Source organism: Hippoglossus stenolepis, chromosome 12 (genome assembly GCF_022539355.2).
Source record: "Hippoglossus stenolepis isolate QCI-W04-F060 chromosome 12, HSTE1.2, whole genome shotgun sequence".
NCBI lineage: Eukaryota > Metazoa > Chordata > Actinopteri > Pleuronectiformes > Pleuronectidae > Hippoglossus > Hippoglossus stenolepis.
In genome coordinates, this window is record NC_061494.1 from 144,951 (window position 1) to 164,912 (window position 19,962).

A 19,962-nucleotide genomic window follows, 5' to 3' on the forward strand; every position below is an offset into this window, starting at 1 on the left:
ATAGAGTTTGTTGTACAGAGGAAGGCATGGGCAGTTGAATTCAAAGCAGGTGTAGATCTTGATGCTCACCAAGGCCAGGATGACACAGATCCCATTGGAAAAAAATAAAAATAACTAGTATATGGGACTGCATACACACACCACCACCCTCTGCATCTTATGACAATACAAATGTAACATGTTTTTCAGAAAATGTTGGCAGAAAAAAAAAGTTATAAAACCATATACTTTATTTGTTTTTATAAAAAGACATGAAAGAACTTGCATGCCTTACCTGCATGAAAGAGCTTTGATTACAGCATTGTTAACCATAGTTAGGAAGAGTGTTTTGAATGGGGGAAAAATACATTTTAATAAAGAGGCCTAACCAACTGGATCACATGACTACAGCTTGTCTTGTCAAACAGATACATGGTAACAATCATAGAACAGTTTGAGAAAAGGACTTATCTTTATCTTTTGCCATTAAAATCTAAATCTCACTGACATTGACAATGTTCAACAAAGCTCATTAAACAGAGTATTATCAAGCCAATGAACAAACAGAGAAAATACACTTATTAACATCAACAGCAGTTTCAGTCTCTACTACTAGTATCAGAAGCTGTTAGCCCTCAGAATTTAGCTTGATTTCTCTCCTGAAGGAATGTGGTCAGATGGTCACATCTGAATATGTTCTCAGGTCAGTGAGATTTCTGAAGACTCTTTGGCATCAGTTACTCTGAAGACTCCAACCTTCTCTTTGTTCAAGCTCCCCTTTTCTTTGTCTAAAAGTAAAGACAAAACAAATAAGAATCACACTTTATATCTGCAAGTAGATAGTGAATTTTCATTTCTGGGTGAACTATCCCTTTAAGTTTACTGTGGCAGTAGCTAACTCTTACTCTTTGGAGACAGGAACGTGTCAGCAAAATGCAGATCAGGTTAAAAAAAGCATAATTCTGTTTCCAAATATACTGGCCATTTTGTGATGGTGCTTAAATTACTTTTAAGTCGTATTTCAATGTCTCAGATTGTAAAGAATGCAGTTTCATTTGTGGCAACATGAATAGTTGTGTCATGTGATATTTAGTCAGGAGGTTTGGAAGCTCTTTAACAATAGCCCCTCTGCATTATAGCACTATTTAGAGGTTGATTTGGATCAGAAATTTCTCAATCTGGGATGTCCATGATATGACCTTATCATAAGCATTTCAGATTTACTTAATGATTGTGGCCCGAAAACATAACGATAATGGTATTATCACAACATTGATAGAAAGTTAAAAAAAAGAAAAAAAAGAAAAATTTCAATTATTAATAGAAGTAGCATTAAATTAAATTGAATTTGTCCCCCTATAGTTTCACTTAACCCTCTTCCACATACAACACTGGATCTCAGCGTTAACAAGCGTTGCAAAGTCCAGTCCATCCATCATATTGATGTTTTTCCAGCTCTACAGATTCAGGCGCATGTGGTTGAGTTCATTGTATTCCTCCATGATTGCATTGGTTAGTACATTTCATCATGGCCACACCTGTAAATGGTGTGGGGTTTGTAGATAATTGGCAGACTTTTTGCAGGAAACCTGGTCTTGTTAGGAGAGACGGTGTTCATCCCACTTGGGATGGAGCAGCTCTCTTATCTAGAAATATTACTCAGTCTATAGAATGACAACCCAGAGTTGGGACCAGGATGCAGAGCTGCAGTGCTAAACACTTCTCTGCGCTCCCTCTGGATCAGTCACACAACCACAAACCCATAGAGATTGTGTCTGTCCACCGTTAAATTATGTAAATCAAACAATAACAGAGGGAGAATTCTACACAAAAAACTAATACAAATTAACAACCTCTGCAACAACTCAAGAAACAAAGACTTTTAAAAGTGGACTTTTAAACATAAGATCATTATCATCAAAGGCTATTTTAGTAAATGAACTAGTCCCAGATCAAAAAATAGATTTATTGTGCCTCACTGAGACCTGGCTGCATCCCGATGAATATGTCAACCTAAATCAGTGGTCGCCAACCCGTCGATCGCGATCTACCGGTCGATCTCTCAGTCTTCACTGTCGATCCCCAAACTCTATGGACTCACTGGCTGTCATCGTGCCAGATCAGCTGTGTGTGCTGTCTGTTTTTCACACGCGCTGTGTGTCTGCTACTGGCGGTGGAGTTGCAGGTTTATCTCCTGCATTTCCTTCAAGAACAAGTTGGTTTATGTACTAAACTAAATGTCAGGACTCTACGGTATGAAGACGCGCATCTTTCGGTCTGTCGATAACAATCAAAGACCCGTTGGAACAAATGAGTGGATTCAGAAAGTGAAACGCTGGAGTGCTTTTACTCTGAAACAGGTTCGGAAAGTGTTGTAAATACATTTGTGTCATAGACAGATAAAAATTGTGGTTCACAGCAGAATAAAAATGATCTTTCACCTGAGTTTTAATGTTTATCTGATGAATTTATGTCACAAACAAATGGTTGCAACACTTTCTGTATGCCTTTTCAAAATAAAAGCACTCCAGCGTTTCGGTTGATGGAATCCATTCCCTTGTTTAAAAATGTTTTTTTATTGTGAAATATTTGCAGGAGCGGAAGATGTTCGGCTTCATACTGTGTAGCACTGGTATTTATTTGAGTACAAGGGACTTCTTTCATACAAGGCAATAACTATATTTGTGACAATATTAAAATCAAAGCCTATATGCAAAACATTGTGCTGCAGTAGCAGCTCCTCTGCAGAACATGATGTGGAACTGAGTAGCTACATATTGTGCATTGTAAATATGAATTGATATTAATTTGAATATTGTGCATTGAATAGAAAAAGTTGCACAACTGCCTTTCTTTGTGTATATTTCTTTCTTGTACATTCAGCCTAACAGAAATTGCAAAAAATAATAAATATGACCCTCCGAAGTGTTTTTTTTGGAAGATATCAGGGTGGTAGATCTCGGCTTAAGTTTGGAATTAAAAGTGATTAAAAGGTTGGTGACCACTGGCCTAAATGAATCTACTCCCCCAGTCATGTAAATTCTCACGTTCCCCGAGACTTTGGCCGAGGAGGTGGAGTTGCTGTTATTTTTAACTCCAGTCAATCAATTAATCCTAAACGGAACGGAATTCCCTGAGTTTTTAAATCAAACCTAGTCCTAAAAAACTATAAAATTATTGTTGTCGGTGACTTTAATATTCATGTTGACAATAATAATGATAGCTTTAGCGTAGCATTTATTTCAGTACTAGACTCAATAGGTTTCAGTCAGTGTGTACACCAACCTACTCATTGTTGTAACCACACACTTGACCTTGTATTATCATAGTGTCAATTTCTCTTCAGCACTGTAGCCAGGCTGACAGAGTCACACCTCCACCAAACCCAGTATTCCTCAATCCCTGAATAGCAATATCTTTATGAACTTCTTTAATGATAAAATTCTAACTAATAGAAATAACATCAACCATCTCCTGCCCTCAGTTTACACTAATACCCTATCAAGAATAGAAATCTCAGAAACTGCTGAGAATCTTACCAATTATTTAAGCTTCTCTCTGATCACCCTTGATCAGCTGACCAAAATAATCTCATGTTCTAAACCAACAACTTGTATCTTAGATCCCATTCCTACAAAATTACTGAAAGAAATTCTGCCCCTAATTGATAGTACGTTACTGAACACAATCAATCTGTTATTATCATCAGGATATATATATATTGTATCACAGTCCTTTAAACTAGCTGTATCAAACCCCTTCTCAAATTCGTGCAAATTAATGATGAGTCATCTGTGCGCACCAAAGTTAACCACGGTGTTCCACAGGGCTCTGTGCTCGGCCCAATTTTATTCACATTATATATGCTTCCATTTGGAAACATTTTCAGGACACACTCGGTAAATTTCCACTGCGGATGACACCCAGTTATATTTGTCTATAAAACCTGAACACTGTCATCAATTAACTAAACTCCAAGCATGTCTCAAGGACATAAAAACCTGGACGACCCGCAATTTTCTCTTATTAAACTCAGATAAAACAGAGGTTCTAATTCTTGGCCCTAAACACCTTAGAGATACATTATCTAATGATATAGCTGCGCTAGACGACATTGCCCTTGCTTCCAAAGAAACAGTCAGGAACTTGGGAGTGATCTTTGATCCTCGATTTGTCCTTTAATTCGCACTTAAAACAAATTTCTAGGACCGCCTTCTTCCACTTGCGTAATATATCAAAAATCAGACATGTCCTTTCTCAAAAAGATGCAGAAAAACTAGTCCATGCCTTTGTTACATCGAGACTTGATTATTGTAATTCCTTATTATCAGGCTCCAGCAGTAAGTCGTTAAAGACTCTGCAGCTTGTCCAAAATGCTGCAGCACGTGTCCTGACAAGAACCAAGAAAAGAGACCACATTTCTCCAGTATTAGCTTCGCTACACTGGCTTCCGGTTAAATCTAGAATATAATTAAAAATTCTCCTCACCTTCAAGGCCCTTAATAATATGGCACCATTATACCTCAAAGAGCTGATAGTACCTTATCAACCCACTAGAGCACTGCGCTCCCAGAATTCAGGCTTACTTGTTGTCCCTAAGTCTCTAAAAGTAGAGGAGGAGCCAGAGCTTTCAGCTATCAAGCTCCTCTCCTATGGAATCATCTCCCACTTTCAGTTCGCGAGGCGGACACCATCTGTACGTTTAAGAGTAGGCTTAAGAACTTCCTTTTTGATAAAGCTTATAGTTAGAGCCGGTCCAGGCTTGTCTTAGACCTGCTCTTAGTTATGCTGCTATAGGTCTAGAATGTCGGGGGACACATGACACACAGAGCTTCTCTTCCCAGTTTTTCCTTCCTCTTCTCCATCCTTATCACATCAAAGAAATTATTATCTCATCAATACATGTTACTGACTTGACTTCTTCCCCAGAGTCCCTTTGCCTTATCGTCCGCAGATCCAGGGCCGCATCGTGGATTATGATCTGTGGATCGCGTTTCAGAGACCGTGATCGTAATGGCGGATCCTGTATCGTGCTGGCTGATTGTGATAATAATGGCGGAACCTGTATTGTGTTGGCATCTGATAATGGTGTTGGACCACGATTGAGGTGGCAGCTGATGGTGGATCCTGATGGCGGCAGTGGACAATGACTGGACTATAGTGGCATCCGATCTTGATGGTGGATCATGATCGTGGTGGCTGCTGACCATGGACTATGATTACATCAAGACTGCTTGATATATAATATTTCTCCTCAGATACTCGACCATTACTGACAATAATGGTAAATGGTTTTGTATTTATATAGCGCTTTTCTAGTCTTGATGACCACTCAAAGCTCTTTACAGTACAGTTTTACATTCACCCAATCACACACACATTCATACAGTGCATCTATTAGCAGCACTTTGTTGTTCTATGAGGGGCAATTCAGGGTTCAGCATCTTGCCCAAGGACACTTCGGCATGCAGATGGGGAAGACTGGGGATCGAACTGCCGACCTTCAGGTTGGAGGACGACCGCTCTACCCCTCAGCCACAGCCGCCCTATGGACTTATATTGAACTTCCTTTATGCTACAAAGTGTGACTACAAAGTCAGTCCTGGGAGAGGGATCCCTCACATGTGGCTCTCTCTGAGGTTTCTACCTTCTTTTTACCCTGTTAAAAGGTTTTTTTTGTAGTTTTTCCTTACTCTTGTTGAGGGTTAAGGACAGAGGATGTCACACCCTGTTAAAGCCCTATGAGACAAATTGTGATTTGTGAATATGGGCTATACAAATAAAATTTGATTGATTTAATGATTGATGGCTCCAGCTGATGCGGCATAGAGTATAATAGGCATATTTGGTTTTGTACACAACATTCACTTATTTTTCCCTTTGTTCCATTTCATTGAATAGATACCAAAATGCATTACATTCAAACAATTTGAGAAAGGTCATGGTTTAATTCCAGCTCCTTCAGTCCGCATGTCAAAGTGTGCTGACGTTTATGCTGAAGTAAAGCACTTCGTTAAAACTAGAAAAGTGCTGTATAAATGCAGTCTATTTACGATTCCATTTAACATACTCCACACCGGCTGTGGCTCAGGAGGTAGAGCTGGTCGTCCACCAACCAGAAGGTTAGGCAAGATACTGAACCCCAACTTGCTCCCGATGGCTGTGCTGGCAGTGCATGAATGTTGTATGATGGAGAAAGTTCTGCACAGGGATGGGTTGTATGAATGTGTGTGTGAATGGATGGATAGCAAAACACTACGGTTTAACGCTTTAAGTGGTCATCAAGACAAATAAAAGCCCTCTATAAATACAGACCATTTACGTACTGGTCAGATGCGTCTGATGCAAGACAATTAAAACAGGAAGAAGGCATGTCAGTCCTCATTGATGGTTCAAGTGAGACCTTCATTCTCTGGCAAGCTCCTGCCACTTTGGTTTGCATCCCAGAAAGTAAAGCACACCTGGCTAGAGGAGCCATTTACCTCGCACTTCCAATTGAAGTTGGATAGTAAGCATAAATGAACTGGTCCAAAGTTAGTTTGGGACTAAACAAGATCTTGGTAGTTGTATTGGTTCAACAGTCTTTACTCAGTATATGGAACCACTTGGTTGAAGTAATATTAGATCAAAATATATATATATATAATATATAAAAAATATAATTTTTCTATTATCTACTTTGTTACATGAATTAAAAACACCCATGCTTCACAGAGATAATGGACAATTTGTTTTGAATGATGTCTCAACAGGAATGTCTCACCAGTGTATTTGGTCAAACAGCCTGTTTTGACACTATATCTTTGAGCGATTTATATACTGACTTAATTCTGTTAACTAAAAGGCCTTGCAGAGTTATAGAAATTCAATTTTAGATGATTGCACAGCAAAACACAAAAGATGACTATTCGTTAATAATAAATGTACACTAATACCAAAAACTGCAGATTTATGAGTCTCCTCACCCAGCATGTCACTGCGATCCAGCAAAATCTCCAGGTCCTTGTCACTGATCACCTTCCCCCTTGATGCTTTCATCTGCCTGAATTGAACACAAATGACAGCCAAATATTACTTTCTTCTTACTGTATGTTATTTAACCTCTTGACATTCTGGTGAAATTCGCCTAAAACGCCCATCTAAGGCATACCCAAAGTAAATTGAAAGCTGTTCTTGAACCATTTGGAGTACATGCATGGTTTTGGTCTCTTTTGAAAGGTAACACTCTGAATTGTTTCCCCCAACAGAAGTGCACTGTAAGTGCTACTGGCTTTGAGTAATAGAAGTTGGAACACACTGAAGTAGAAGGTTTTTATTTCCGCCTGAATATTTTTTGGTAAACAGATGCCTGCAGATGACTCTAGCTGGGACTTATGAGCTGGAAAACACAATGGGACCACAGCATGAAGCCTTACCTAGCCCATGTTCAAATTTGATAACAACGCCACAGAAAATGAATATTTTACACATGTTTTTCTAAGGGTATGTCTAGGCGGTTTCCAAAAAAGGCCATTTGGAGACTCCAAAGGACCCTTGGTAACCATGGTCACACGCACGCACACACGCACGCACACGCCTTCTTCGGTCGAGTAATTTGTTTTCTCCAAACGTTTCGCCATTGTTTACCTTCTAACGTCTCAGAAACTCTCAAAAACAACACTTTTTGCCTTTTATGCACGGACGCACGAGAAACTGGCACCAGCTGTTTGTCTTTACCCAGTGACTTCCTCGTTGTGGCTTTAAATTTACCCCCTAAAGCAGCATATCTGCGTGTTCGAAATTTCATTGGCTATACGAAGTGCCAGTCATCAGAAAAAATCGGTTGCAATTGGCTCAGTCTTTACACGACAGAAGAGGGGCAGGCACTGTCCTTCAACGAGGTCTCTCAAGGTTGGCTGTTGTAGGCTGTGGACAGGACATGCCAGCTCCTATTGGGGGAAGTGAGCTGTCAATCTAAAGTTCAGAGTGCAGCCTCCATTTTGAAATCAAGATATCGGCTATGTTTACATGCAAACGGGAGTTACAAGGGAAAATACATCAAAGGTTACACATAGCTGCTGGCTAGTTTGAAATGACGCAACCGCAGTCTGTGGGTATTTATTGATGTAATAATGTGTTTTGGACTAAATATGTTACTGGATTGGATCGTCTGGCAAGACCCTTTTGTTTTTTGGTTGGTGGTCTGACAGAGGTGTTGATTGTACCTGCTGTGGTGATTGTATCTTGAAATGGTTTGCATCAATCGAATCACAAGAATCTTAGCTTTCCAAAGATATGTCGCATCAGTACCTAGCTATACGAAGCAGTTGTGTAAATAACAAAGTTTGACGCTTAACAGTGAGGATTTTTAACAGGTTAAAGAGCAATTTTAGGTCTTTACAGTCCATAGCACTTCACATCTTGGAACAGAGGATCATGTCTTACTTCTCAGTGTCTCTGGTTTTGATCAGTTGCATGAGTTCATCCAGATCAATGCAGCTCTTACTTTGGTTCAGCTCTGCCTTCCCGCCTTTGAACTTATCTATTGAGGACAGCAACATAAGAAAACAATTTATAATCAATATTTGTAAAATATTTCTCATTACCTTCGATCCATTGCTTTCCATTCCAAAAGGAAATACAAGATAAGATCAATAATAGTTATAGAAAATAATAAAACATTGTTTTTCTATAGTGCTTTTCAAGGAACTCAAAGACACTTTACATAGAGTTTAAAAGACATATACTGATGATAAAAATAATTAAACGTATAATACATATATATATTAAAATAATCTATTGTGGCAGTGAATGAGGTGAGAGTAAACTTCATATCGGTATCCTATCAAAATGAAGCTTCTCACTCTTGTGAATGACCATCTGTTCCAGCTTCCTCTTTGCAGAGGCTCTCTCCAGGATCTTCTGGTCAATGGTGTTGGCTGTGACGAGGCGGTACACCAACACTGGTTTTGTTTGACCAATGCGGTGACAGCGGTCCTGCGCCTGCAGGTCTGCCTGGGGGTTCTGAAGTAGGGAGGATCATCATCACATGCCAGCTAATCTCAATAAATGTATCGGAAATACTTGAAATGGCAAGAGTTTATTATACATGACTTTCACACACCCAGTCGCTGTCAAAGATGATGACTGTATCAGCAGCTGTGAGGTTGATCCCAAGTCCTCCTGCTCTGGTGCTCAGCAGGAACAGGAACACCTCTGGATCTTTGGAAAACTTGGTTATCTGGGGAAGAAAAATAGTGTGCTAAGCAGTAAAATGGACATGTAGTACTAACAAATGAGAATGACATCACACCCACTCCCTCATGTAAACCCTGTCTTTCAAAGCTGCTGTGGATCCTAAATGTAACTAATTACTGCCTTGTTTGTGTGTTTTAGGTAGTACGCTGTAAGCTTTGCAGAATTGTGGTTACATGCTAAAAGGATGTATTTTACGAAGAAAAAAATTGTCCTTGGGCAAGACCCTTAACCCCTAATTGCCCCCAATGGCTGTGCGGTGGGTGAATGGAATGTGTGATAAGAGTAGTACATTATGTAGAAGAGCTGTAAGAATGTGTGTGAATAGTTGAATGGACTAGTGGAGTTCAGTACTTTGAATGGTCTTTTAAACTATGAAAGTGCTATTTAAATGCAGTACTTTGTGTTCAGATGCTCAGAAGACCTGTTCTGGAAAACATGGAGCTAATTTTTTGACAGCAGTCAACAACAGATGTAGCCTGGTTGTTCAGAGTGTTATACTATTTATCCTTACAGAGTCATTTACAGAATCCTGCTCACAATGCTCTCCACTATACATAAAGTTCAATGTTTAAAACTCACATTTTCATCTCTGTCGGAGTAAGACATGCTGCCATCCAGTCGGCTGTACAGGAAGCCCCGCAAATAGCAGTAATCCATTAGTATATCCAAGATGGAGGTCATCTGACTGAAGATCAGAACCTGGATTACAAAAATCAATCACACATGCAAGTTGAATGCAAGTTTAACTAACGGCACATATGTGAACACATAAGTGACTAAAAGTAAAACCACGAGGCTCTGCTTTAAACCAAAGTGGACACTTTTTTTCCCTCGTCAGGATCCTGTAGAATGACTACAATCGGTGAAATGATTGATCAGTAGTAGGGCTGTTGACTGGTTTTGATCTATCACAAACTTTACCTGCTTTGGAGAATATTGGTCACTCAGCACAAGTTACCATGGTGATTTACTGCAGTGAGAAGTGAAACAGTTCCATAGTACCAGAAACTCAGGGTCAAAACTAAGTTATCTTGATAACTGCAAATCCTGCTTAATAGTACAGACCCCAGGTCAGCCATACGTCAGGAATGGAAGAAATACTGCAAAGTTAGGACTGTTTACACTCACATGCTCTGCATGAACATAATGGAGAAAAAAAAATGTTACCACAGAGATCAACTGAAATATGAATCACTGAGCTTATACATTTCTTCATGCTTAATTTAGATTTTAGATGGCCATAAAGACATCTGTGATACAGCAAAATTTGAATTTAAACTAGGGCTGTCAAACGATTACAATTTTTAATCACGATTAATCACCATTTCTAAATGCCTGAAAAATCTCCATTTTCTATGTATATTGTTGTGGGAACGGAAAGATAAATGACAGAAGGCAGATATATACATTTAACATTTTTTTTTATTGATGAGAAGTCCAAATGATAGTTAAGATTGAAAAATTTTATAAAATTTACATAAAACATACCACACCTTAATTAAAATGGGCTGTCTCTTTGTTATGCCTCTGAGCAAACATAGGGGGATGTTATTTAGAATTTTTTTTTCTTTTAATCAAACTCAAAGAAAACCTTTATCCTAAACAATTGGGGCATCTTTGCCTTTGCTCTGATTTTTTTTTTTTTAAGAGGATGGTTGAATACTACGGAAGCGTATTGCATTCACTTGAAAAAAAAAAAAAAAGTTCAGTTTTTCCGAGATAATTATCTCGGAAAAACAGGAAGAAAAAAGAGAGAAAAACAGAGCTTTTTAAAACATGCTTTTATTTTGAAAGTGAAGTTCCTGTATAGGCGCGGACTTCCTGTTATGAATCTGTAACTTCACAAAGGAAAAGGTTGATGTTTTAGCGACCCTCCGAAGAGGCACAAGCTCTTACGGTGTTGTTTAGGGAAGTTTCAAATAAACCTGAAAACATCAGTTGAAAGTCTCGACCATCTTTCGGGGATATGCTGCAGATAGATAAAGGATAGTTTTCATTTTTGTCCATAATTCAAATATTTCGTTTGTTAGTGTAAGCTATTTTATTTAGTGGCTCTATTATGGAAGATTGATGTGTAGTTCCTGTTATAAGCAGGGTGTTGGTTGGGACTCTTGTTTTGAAAGGGGTTCTAACGGAAGAGGGTTCTGGCAATAGAAGTTTTGAAGTGTGAAGGAAAGTAACCGGGTGTGATTTCGGCTGAGGCCTGACAGTATAAGAGAACAACACGCTCGGCTACATTAGTCTTTTGTGGTTCACTGTTATTTATACAGAAGGAGAGTCTGACAGTTTGAAGCGACGCTATACGTCATGGCGCTAATACAAGAAATCGTGCCAAACAAAAGACTGTCTAAGAGTGCAACAGTTACATGCAGCCCGCTGAACAAGGGCTCTGTGCGAAACGTCCATGCAAAATTGAATGTAATACGCTTCCGTATATTAGCGCCATGACGTATAGCGTCTATTCAGGAACTTCACTTTCAAAATAAAAGCATGTAAAAAAAGCTCTGTTTTTGTAATTAATTTTTTTTCCTGTTTTTCCGAGATAATTATCTCGGAAAAACTGTTTTTTTTCTTCTTTTTTTTAATCCAGAAAAACAGAACTTATCTTGGAATTTCCGAGATAGTTATCTCAGAAAAACAGAGCGTTTTTTTTTTTTAGAAAAACAGAACTTATCTCGGAATTTCCGAGATAATTATCTCAGAAAAACAGATTTTTTTTTTTTCAAGTGAATGCAATACGCTTCCGTAGAATACAACTTTTTTATTTGCTTTTTTAAAATCAAACATACAACCAAACCTTACACAATTAAATGTGAAATCTGAATGTGAGCCCATCTGTAGAAGCAGTGTTGTGCCGGTTCACACTTAAAAGGAACGAGTTCCAAGTTCACTTCATGCAGATGAAAATGAACTAGTTCAGGTTCATAGTTCATTTTTTATTGGGATGATTTAGGTGACAAACATAGGGTCATGTGTTTGGTTATGAATCAATGGTGTCTGATCATGTCTGCTTGTCGCTCCGCTCATTTTAACACTGAGTCCTGACTGTGAGCGTCACGTCTCGTGTTGTACTGAGCACAAAATGTAGACAAGTCATTTTCATGATGTTTAAATGCAGCCTCATAAAGTCAGGAGTGAATCAAACAAACACTAAGTTACTTAATGTACTGATCAGGTCCTGATAACTAGTGATGTGTGTTTATTAGTTCAAGTGAGAGGAGAGTGGAGGAGGACACAGAAACTCCAGCTCGGTACAAACCAACTGCAGCTTCTGCTCTGATCATGACGCAGCAGCACTCATCACTGAGCAGCTGTGACCAGAGAAACTCTGTTTCACTGTTCTTCTACAAAGTCACTGACCGGCTGCTTAATGTAAACAAGCTCTGATCTCACTGTGTGTGTTTCACTCTGAGCGAGTGAGTGGGGGCAGGTATGGGTACATGGAGCGGGTCATTCTGCGCATGCGTTAATTTTGACCGTCCTAATTTAAACATTCACTGAACCGCGGAGATCCTCCGCAGCGGCTGTATGTGTGAACACAAATGTCTGAGTGAGAGCCGCCAGAGTTTCTACTTTCTCCACCTGGCCCTCCAGTACTCAGTCCGCAAAAACTCTGGAGGAGCCGATGTGCGAACACATCAGGAGATCCTCTGCAGGACTCACCGCGAGTAAGTGGGCGTGTTGATGACGTTTCTATCTCCAGATGAAAAAGTGGTACCACACACGTAGACGACAAGGAAAATGTCGAGAGCTCATGGTGATAAGAGCCAACACTGGCATAAATGTGCTATAAACAGATCAGAACCAGGATCAGTTCTGGGACCTGAGACACTACTGTCCCTAACCTACCAACACAAACAGCAGCAACCTATCATCTGAGCCATCAGAGGGCATACTAATGTGCACTGTGTCACATAGGCCATAGGCGAGGAGCAGTGAGAAGTTAGATATAGTTAGCTGCATTTGCCCAATCTTTGCACATGGCACAATTATTGTTCTTCCCATATTTTAAGTTGATGTGATAAAAAGTAACATTGCATTAAAGACTGTGTGAAGCAATTCAAAATACATTTTCTAAGTTTGTCACACTACAGAGCAAATTTGATTGCTTAAAAAATCTTAATAAATAAACCAGCAAGTAGGGTTGTCAGTATTCTGCTGCCCTCACATAGCACTCCCTAACTGGGTGTGACATCAGCCGCAGAAGCCACGCCCTGTTGCGGGGAAATTCCTGCATCTGTCAAGGTCTCTAGTTCTTATTGAGGTTTGGCTTGTCCATTGATAAAATAAACAGTCCACCTGACTCCGTCACTTGATTTCCTCCCGACTACACGGAGACTTTACAGCGCACTTTTGTAAAGGTAAACAGACGATCCTCTCCGACCTCCACACTCATTGCTCGGAAGATACTAGTCACTTCTGTATTGGTTCAGATTTCGCAGGGTTTTGATTGGATTGAAGTGTGATTGGACACATTCGCACACGCGCAACAGGCTGCAGTATCGCGGTTCCAACTTTGTGTTTCGCGAACCAAAACCCTGGTCGCTGGACAGCGGTTTCGGTTTTGATTCGAGAATCGTTACAGCCCTGCACAACACTGACAATTATTGTAAATGATACAGGTGTAATGAATTTAAAATGGGCAAACTGTGTACACTGGTAGACTTAAGCTTGGTTGTAATCTGTGTAGTGTTTTGGTTTTTGACAGCACCTGAAGGCAACACCAACCAGCCTTCTGTCGTCTTGGTTCCCCTGTAACGCACAGGGGAACAAAGCGACCCAACAAGATTATGGGACAAGTTATCTTTGAACTTTTTCAGGCAATGGTCTGCACTTTTGGGGAACTAAAACAAATCTCCGCCAATTAAAGGAGGCTAGTGACGGATCCCTAGTTCTTTTATAGTTTTAGCGACGGGCTATTCTAATGAGTGCAGCTTTCAATAACCACTTACTTGCATGGATAGAATGTTAAGAGTCAAATGACTGACTTTGCTTTACAGTCTTTAACATTTGAAGAAAGGCTCAATGTTTAATGTCTGTTTGCTGCAGGGGTTTAATGCTTTTAATTTGAAAAATCAACAAAAGGAAAATAAAGTTTTTTCAGGGGTCCAAACTTTTGCAGACATGTAAATTAATAGTTTCCACCATCAGACTAGATAGACTTACATTATCAGCATTAGCAATGACAGCAAGATCACTTTCAGATTTACTTTCTGATGGGTCACAGCATATTAAAACCCCACAAATAACTGGATATTAAGACACATGATTGATGTGATTAAAACACCTAACCTACAAGGAGTGAAATGTACGGCCATGACCGAGCAGCTTTTTATATTTGTTAGTTTTAAATCTGATTAAGTTACATGTAGCTATATATTTGGCTCTTAGTGTCCTGGCTCACCTTGTGTCCCCTTTTCTTCAGTGCAGGCAGCAGTCTGTCCAGGATGAGAAACTTCCCAGAACTTTGCACCAGCTGCTCATCAATCTGTATGACGGCAACAGTGAGGTGAGCAAGACAGGGAAGAAGAAATGAACTAAATAAACTGAAATAAACAACTGAAAAACTGTTTCCTGTTGATCTACGTTTGCATCTAAATATTTGTTAATTTCTGCTCCCAATCACAAACATGGGGAATAAAAGTTAGAGTTACAGATGTCTGTGCATTACCTTGAACTCCTGTGTGGCGGAGTCGAGGGGGTACTCTATCAGGTATGGGTGGTTACAACATCTCTTAAGTAGCATGAGAATGTTTTGCAGCTTCAAGTTTATCTGAGCATCCAGTGGGCTATGGACATCCAGCACTGGAGGGGAGCTGTAGAGTGCCAGATGAAATGTGTGTGGAGATTATAATTAGACCGATATAAAGATACAGGTGGAGCCTCTTATGCAGTCATAAAGAGTGATTCTGTAGAGTACATGCCTCCAGAACATGACAAGTTTTGGGTATCCACCAAAACAAATCACATAACTGTGAAAAATATATTAACAGATGAGATTCCAAACAGTTTGACATCAATTGAAATAAATAAGCAAGTGTAATCAATAAAAAGGTAAAGAAATGTGGAGTAATAGCTTCTTGAACGAAACATCACAGTTGTATACAATTTTAGTCTGCATTTGAGATGTATGTAGACAGTGCTGACCTCTGCTTAAGCTCCTTGCTGACCTTCTCCAGATATTTTTCCAGGTTGTACGGTGTATCTCCATCTGTTTCTTTGTAGTCCTCCACCTTCCTACAATGACGCTTTGGCCTGCCACTTGACATCAGCATTACAGGAGCCTCTGTCTAAATAAACAACAACAGCAGACCATTTTACCTATAATGAGATCATTTATGTTTAGCACATAAAATGGCTGATATGTCAGAGAGATCAAATAGGGTCCATACTGAACAAGAAAAGGTGGTTGCTACAATACAAAAATCCTTTAGGACAGTGAAGGAATTTCATTGAGATGCAACATATAAAGCTCATTCCCAAAGTGTATCAGCTGTAAGTGTGTTAGAGAATCAGCTGCACTACACCAGGTCACCATCTTATCAATATGTTTTGCATTGTTCTCTATATTACCATTCAAATTTCATTTCTTATCATTTTAAATATTCAAATTATATTCAAATCTTTGATCAAATTTAACCTATTATAAATATGTACCATGTAAAGCAGTGCAACTCAGGCAAGCACTGCTACTCTAGAGATTCAATCTCTTTAGTGCATATGCGTCCTGGGCCACATATGAATATTGTGATTCTCTCCCCCAGCAGAGAATCTACTCTGTCAGCCCCACCACCATTCAGGTTCCCCTTACATCCTATCCCCCCACACATGCCTATGGCTCCTACCTCTCCAGGTAAACTCATGCCTACCAAACACAGCTTCACCTAAATATTCTCCTAAATATGCTTCATATTTAGGTATGTTAAAAGTTTGTTGAAATTAGTTTTTTTATGAGGTATTTTTTTGTAGTTTTTCCTTACTCTTGAGGGTTAAGGGCATGGATGTCACAGCTTGTTAAAGCCCTATGAGACAAATTGTGATTTGTGAATATGGGCTATACAAATAAAATTTGATTGATTGTGACTCAGTCATACTGTGTGAATGTGTGTGTTTTATACTGTTGTTCTCCCTCCCTGCCTGCCTGCGGGTGGTGCTGTTCACTCACTGGTGATTGGAGTGGAGACTGATAGAGCTCACATTAAAAAGCTCACCTGCCGATGCCCGTTAGCCTTAGCCTTTTTCCTAACTCCCAACACGACCGTGCCGACTTCGCTATAACCTATCTGATCTCTGCTGTTCTGTAATCGCTGTACTTGTTAGATTAGTAGGTGCCAGAGCCCTACAAAATGACCTCCAGCAGGCTGCTGGTGTGCATGTTTCTGACCAAATAGTCAGAAACAGACTGACGCCCTCTAGTGGGACCAGTGCTCACAGCCCAGCACCGTGCAGCTCGACTAGCATTCGCAAGAGAACACCAGAATTGACAGGTCGCCACTGTTCCCTTCACAGTTGAGAGAAGGTTCCCACTGAGCACATGTGACAGGCGTGAAAAAGTCTGGAGACACCATGGTGAACGTCCAGCATGATAGGTTTGACCTGGGGTCAGTGATGGTCCGGGGAGGCATTTCCTTGGAGTACCGCCACAAACTGTCCAGGAGCTCACTGATGCCCTGATCCAGGTCTGTGAGGAGATCCCCGGGACACCATCCACCGACTCATCAGGAGCATACCCGGACAATATCGGGAGTGCATACAGACACACTGATGCCATACACACTACTGAGACACGTTATGAGTTGCAGTGATGAAATTCATGCAAATTGGATCAGCCTGTGACTTCAATTTCTAACTTTTTATTTCCAGCCCACAAAGGGTTGATGATATCGGTTTCCATTGACTGTTGTTAAGTAATTTTGTTCTCAACAAATTATACAATGTACATCAGTAAAGATTTTCAACTTGAATAATTCGTTCATCAAGATCTGATGTGTGAAAGTGTTCCCTTAGTTTCTTTGAGAAGTGTATTTATATACATATATTTAAAAAAAAAACATTTGAAGGCACTGAATAACATAATTCAACTCACTCCTATCAGATTAATTGGGCTGTTACCTGAAATTAAGAATAAATGTTTGATTTCTGAAAGTTCTTCCATAGTTACATGAGATTTTTTGGAAACTGGATCTGCAATAGGAACACCTGAGACAGAAGAAGTTGGTTTACAGGCTTGCCCAGAAGCTTTAAACTGTTGAAATTGGTTTGTTAATAGGCCATTGACCATCACCAAATCAAATGCATCTTTACACAAAGGCCACTGATATGTGAACGCTGTTCACAAGGTACAAGGTAGTTGTACTCAAGCACAAGGTAGTTGTAAACAGTATATAGTTGTGTAAGCCATGTATAATAGTCTTTGAGCACCTAATTGGATTAGGGCCTTGCCCATATTTTAAATGGAGTTCACGGTTTACAAACAGCCATGTCCGACCATGATTTTAGGAGCTGGTGTTATGCTTATTCTCTTTTTAGAGGAATCCGTTTCTTTCTTCTAATGTATAGCTGTGTAAATCTGCTCAATTTTGCATTTTTAATAGATTTTAGTCCTGGGCAGCCACTGTGTGCTCCAGAACAACAAAGAATCAAATGAACAAAAAAACAAAGATCTACTTGTTCCATAATGTGGAACAGGTATCTTTTTAAGGATCTCTTCAGCTCTAGTTTGTCTCCTAAATTACATGTAGAAAAGCAGTTGGCACATTTATTAATACTTTCTCTATATCAAAGTCAAAGCACTTCTCACTGAATTCCCACACTCACAACTTTGTTTGAGACCCAGGGAAACAAATTCACTCCATACTTCAATACAATCTCTGATGTATCTTGAATGCCATTCTGGACTTCCTCTATTCACATCTACTATTTGTTGAGCTAGTCTCAGTTTATCCTCATCAAAGAGCCTTAGCGTGGTCACAAACTACTTGTTATCTAACTCATTAGCACAGTAAAAGGTAAAGTATTTATCCATCCTTTTGTTCCACCTACAATCCCTGCAGGTGTTTTTGGAGAAAACATCAACTGAGACTTTTCCCTATCTTGCTCAGTTAGCTGATCAAACTTTGCACTTGGAATAATGTGCTTTGTGAGGTCACCGTGAACTTGACCTTTGACCACCAAAATTTAAATCAGTTCATCCTTGAGTCCAAGTGAATGTTTGTAACTAATTTGAAGAAAATCCCCAAAGGCGTTGTTTTGACATCATGTTAACGAGAATGGGACATACAAACGTACAACCGAAAAACGAAAAAACATAATGCCTTTGACCACAGGCAATAAAGTTTGTGTTGAAGTCCTCCTGTTGACACCATTTCTGCGCAGTACATCTTGCAGGTAGGGCTGGGCGATAAAACGTTATCGATAATTATAGTGATATAACCTTTCCTCATCCATGTTTTTAACACGAACAGCCAATGAAAATGAGCATAGCGCCACGCCGATCACACCAATCATCTGGCTGGTTCCTCCTACAGAGTGTAGGAGAAACTCTACACGACTCTGCATCGATGCACTGACTGAATATAATCATGTTTTCCACTACGCTCATTGTATTAGTGGGTTTCCACCACTGAATAATTCTAACACCACTGCTTCAGGACAGACGCTCGTTTGAAGGTCCAGTCGTCCTGTGTCGGAGCCTCTGTCGGAGCTTCCTCCTCACTCCTCTGACCTGCGCTCACTTTACACTTTAACAATAAACACCATCACTGATCACAAGTTATTAGGACACTTACAGCACTGACGTTTACTTTGTGTTTGTTTGATTCTCTAGAGTTTATGAGACATGTTTAATCCTGCTACACAACACAAGACATAACGTGACACGCACAGTCAGGACATCAGGGTTAAAGTGACCAGAGCGATCTGCAGTCATGATTCGATATCGATTAATATCTTTTTTAGAATATAGGACTAGATGGTGAATATTACGTGAAGATTACAACATGTTTTAACTTCATTGTTGCAGAAGAACCGACCCCATACTTATGTTATCCAGGAGCATAAATATGAATTCAGCAGGTTTTTATAAAGATCAGTCCTAAGTGTGAGTGATTAGTAAACAGAGGAGCAGAGTCACTTGTTGACCTGCGGATTAATGTGCCTCAGTGCAGTGGAGCTGATTTAAGTTAAGATAAGATAAAACTATTGATCGACACCCCAGGGAAATTCATTTGTTACAGCAGCAGGCAGGTCAGAATGAGGTAGACAAGAGAATAAAAATTAAATAATAAAAAAATGCTGAGTATGTACATTATATACACCTTTTGACTGTAGTCAACAAATGTGCAAAAAAGTTATCTTCTGGTTATTTGATTTATATCGCGATATATATCGATAGACTGATATGAACAAAATTATGGTGATAAGATTTTTTTTTCCATATCGCCCAGCCCTTCTTGCAGGGTGAAGGAATTAAGTTTTTTCAGGAGATGGCTGACATCTTAAGCAGAAGTATTTATTCACAATACAGTAGGGATCAGAGAGACTAGGCAGTTAAGCGGTACAGATATTTAACAACAGTTGTATTCAGAGTGGCCACATACTCCTAGTCTTGTGAATTTGGACAAATATATCTAAACCTTGGCTCATCTCTTCAAACCACTGTTGTGCCTTCTCTTTCTCCAAGAAAGTCAGAGTGCCCTCTTGCAGAGATATTATGCGCCTTCCTATGGATACTTCGATAGAGAAAGG

At 39.6% G+C, this 19,962-nt stretch overlaps 1 protein-coding gene across 2 annotated transcripts in view; it reads right to left on the reverse strand.

Annotated features, from left to right (window-relative positions):
* Positions 1-208: 208 nt before the first annotated feature.
* Positions 209-19,962, reverse strand: part of hells (helicase, lymphoid specific) — a 38,181-nt gene continuing 18,427 nt past the window's right edge. For both annotated transcript variants that reach the window (XM_035172618.1, XM_035172617.1), the window contains exons 15-23: positions 15,364-15,506; positions 14,888-15,032; positions 14,621-14,704; positions 9,796-9,915; positions 9,083-9,199; positions 8,823-8,982; positions 8,404-8,500; positions 6,945-7,021; positions 209-767 (exon numbers count right to left, since the gene is read on the reverse strand). In XM_035172618.1, the coding sequence (XP_035028509.1) occupies positions 679-767; positions 6,945-7,021; positions 8,404-8,500; positions 8,823-8,982; positions 9,083-9,199; positions 9,796-9,915; positions 14,621-14,704; positions 14,888-15,032; positions 15,364-15,506 (1,032 nt within the window). In that variant the 3' untranslated portion in view covers positions 209-678. The remainder of the gene's footprint in view (positions 768-6,944; positions 7,022-8,403; positions 8,501-8,822; positions 8,983-9,082; positions 9,200-9,795; positions 9,916-14,620; positions 14,705-14,887; positions 15,033-15,363; positions 15,507-19,962) is intronic.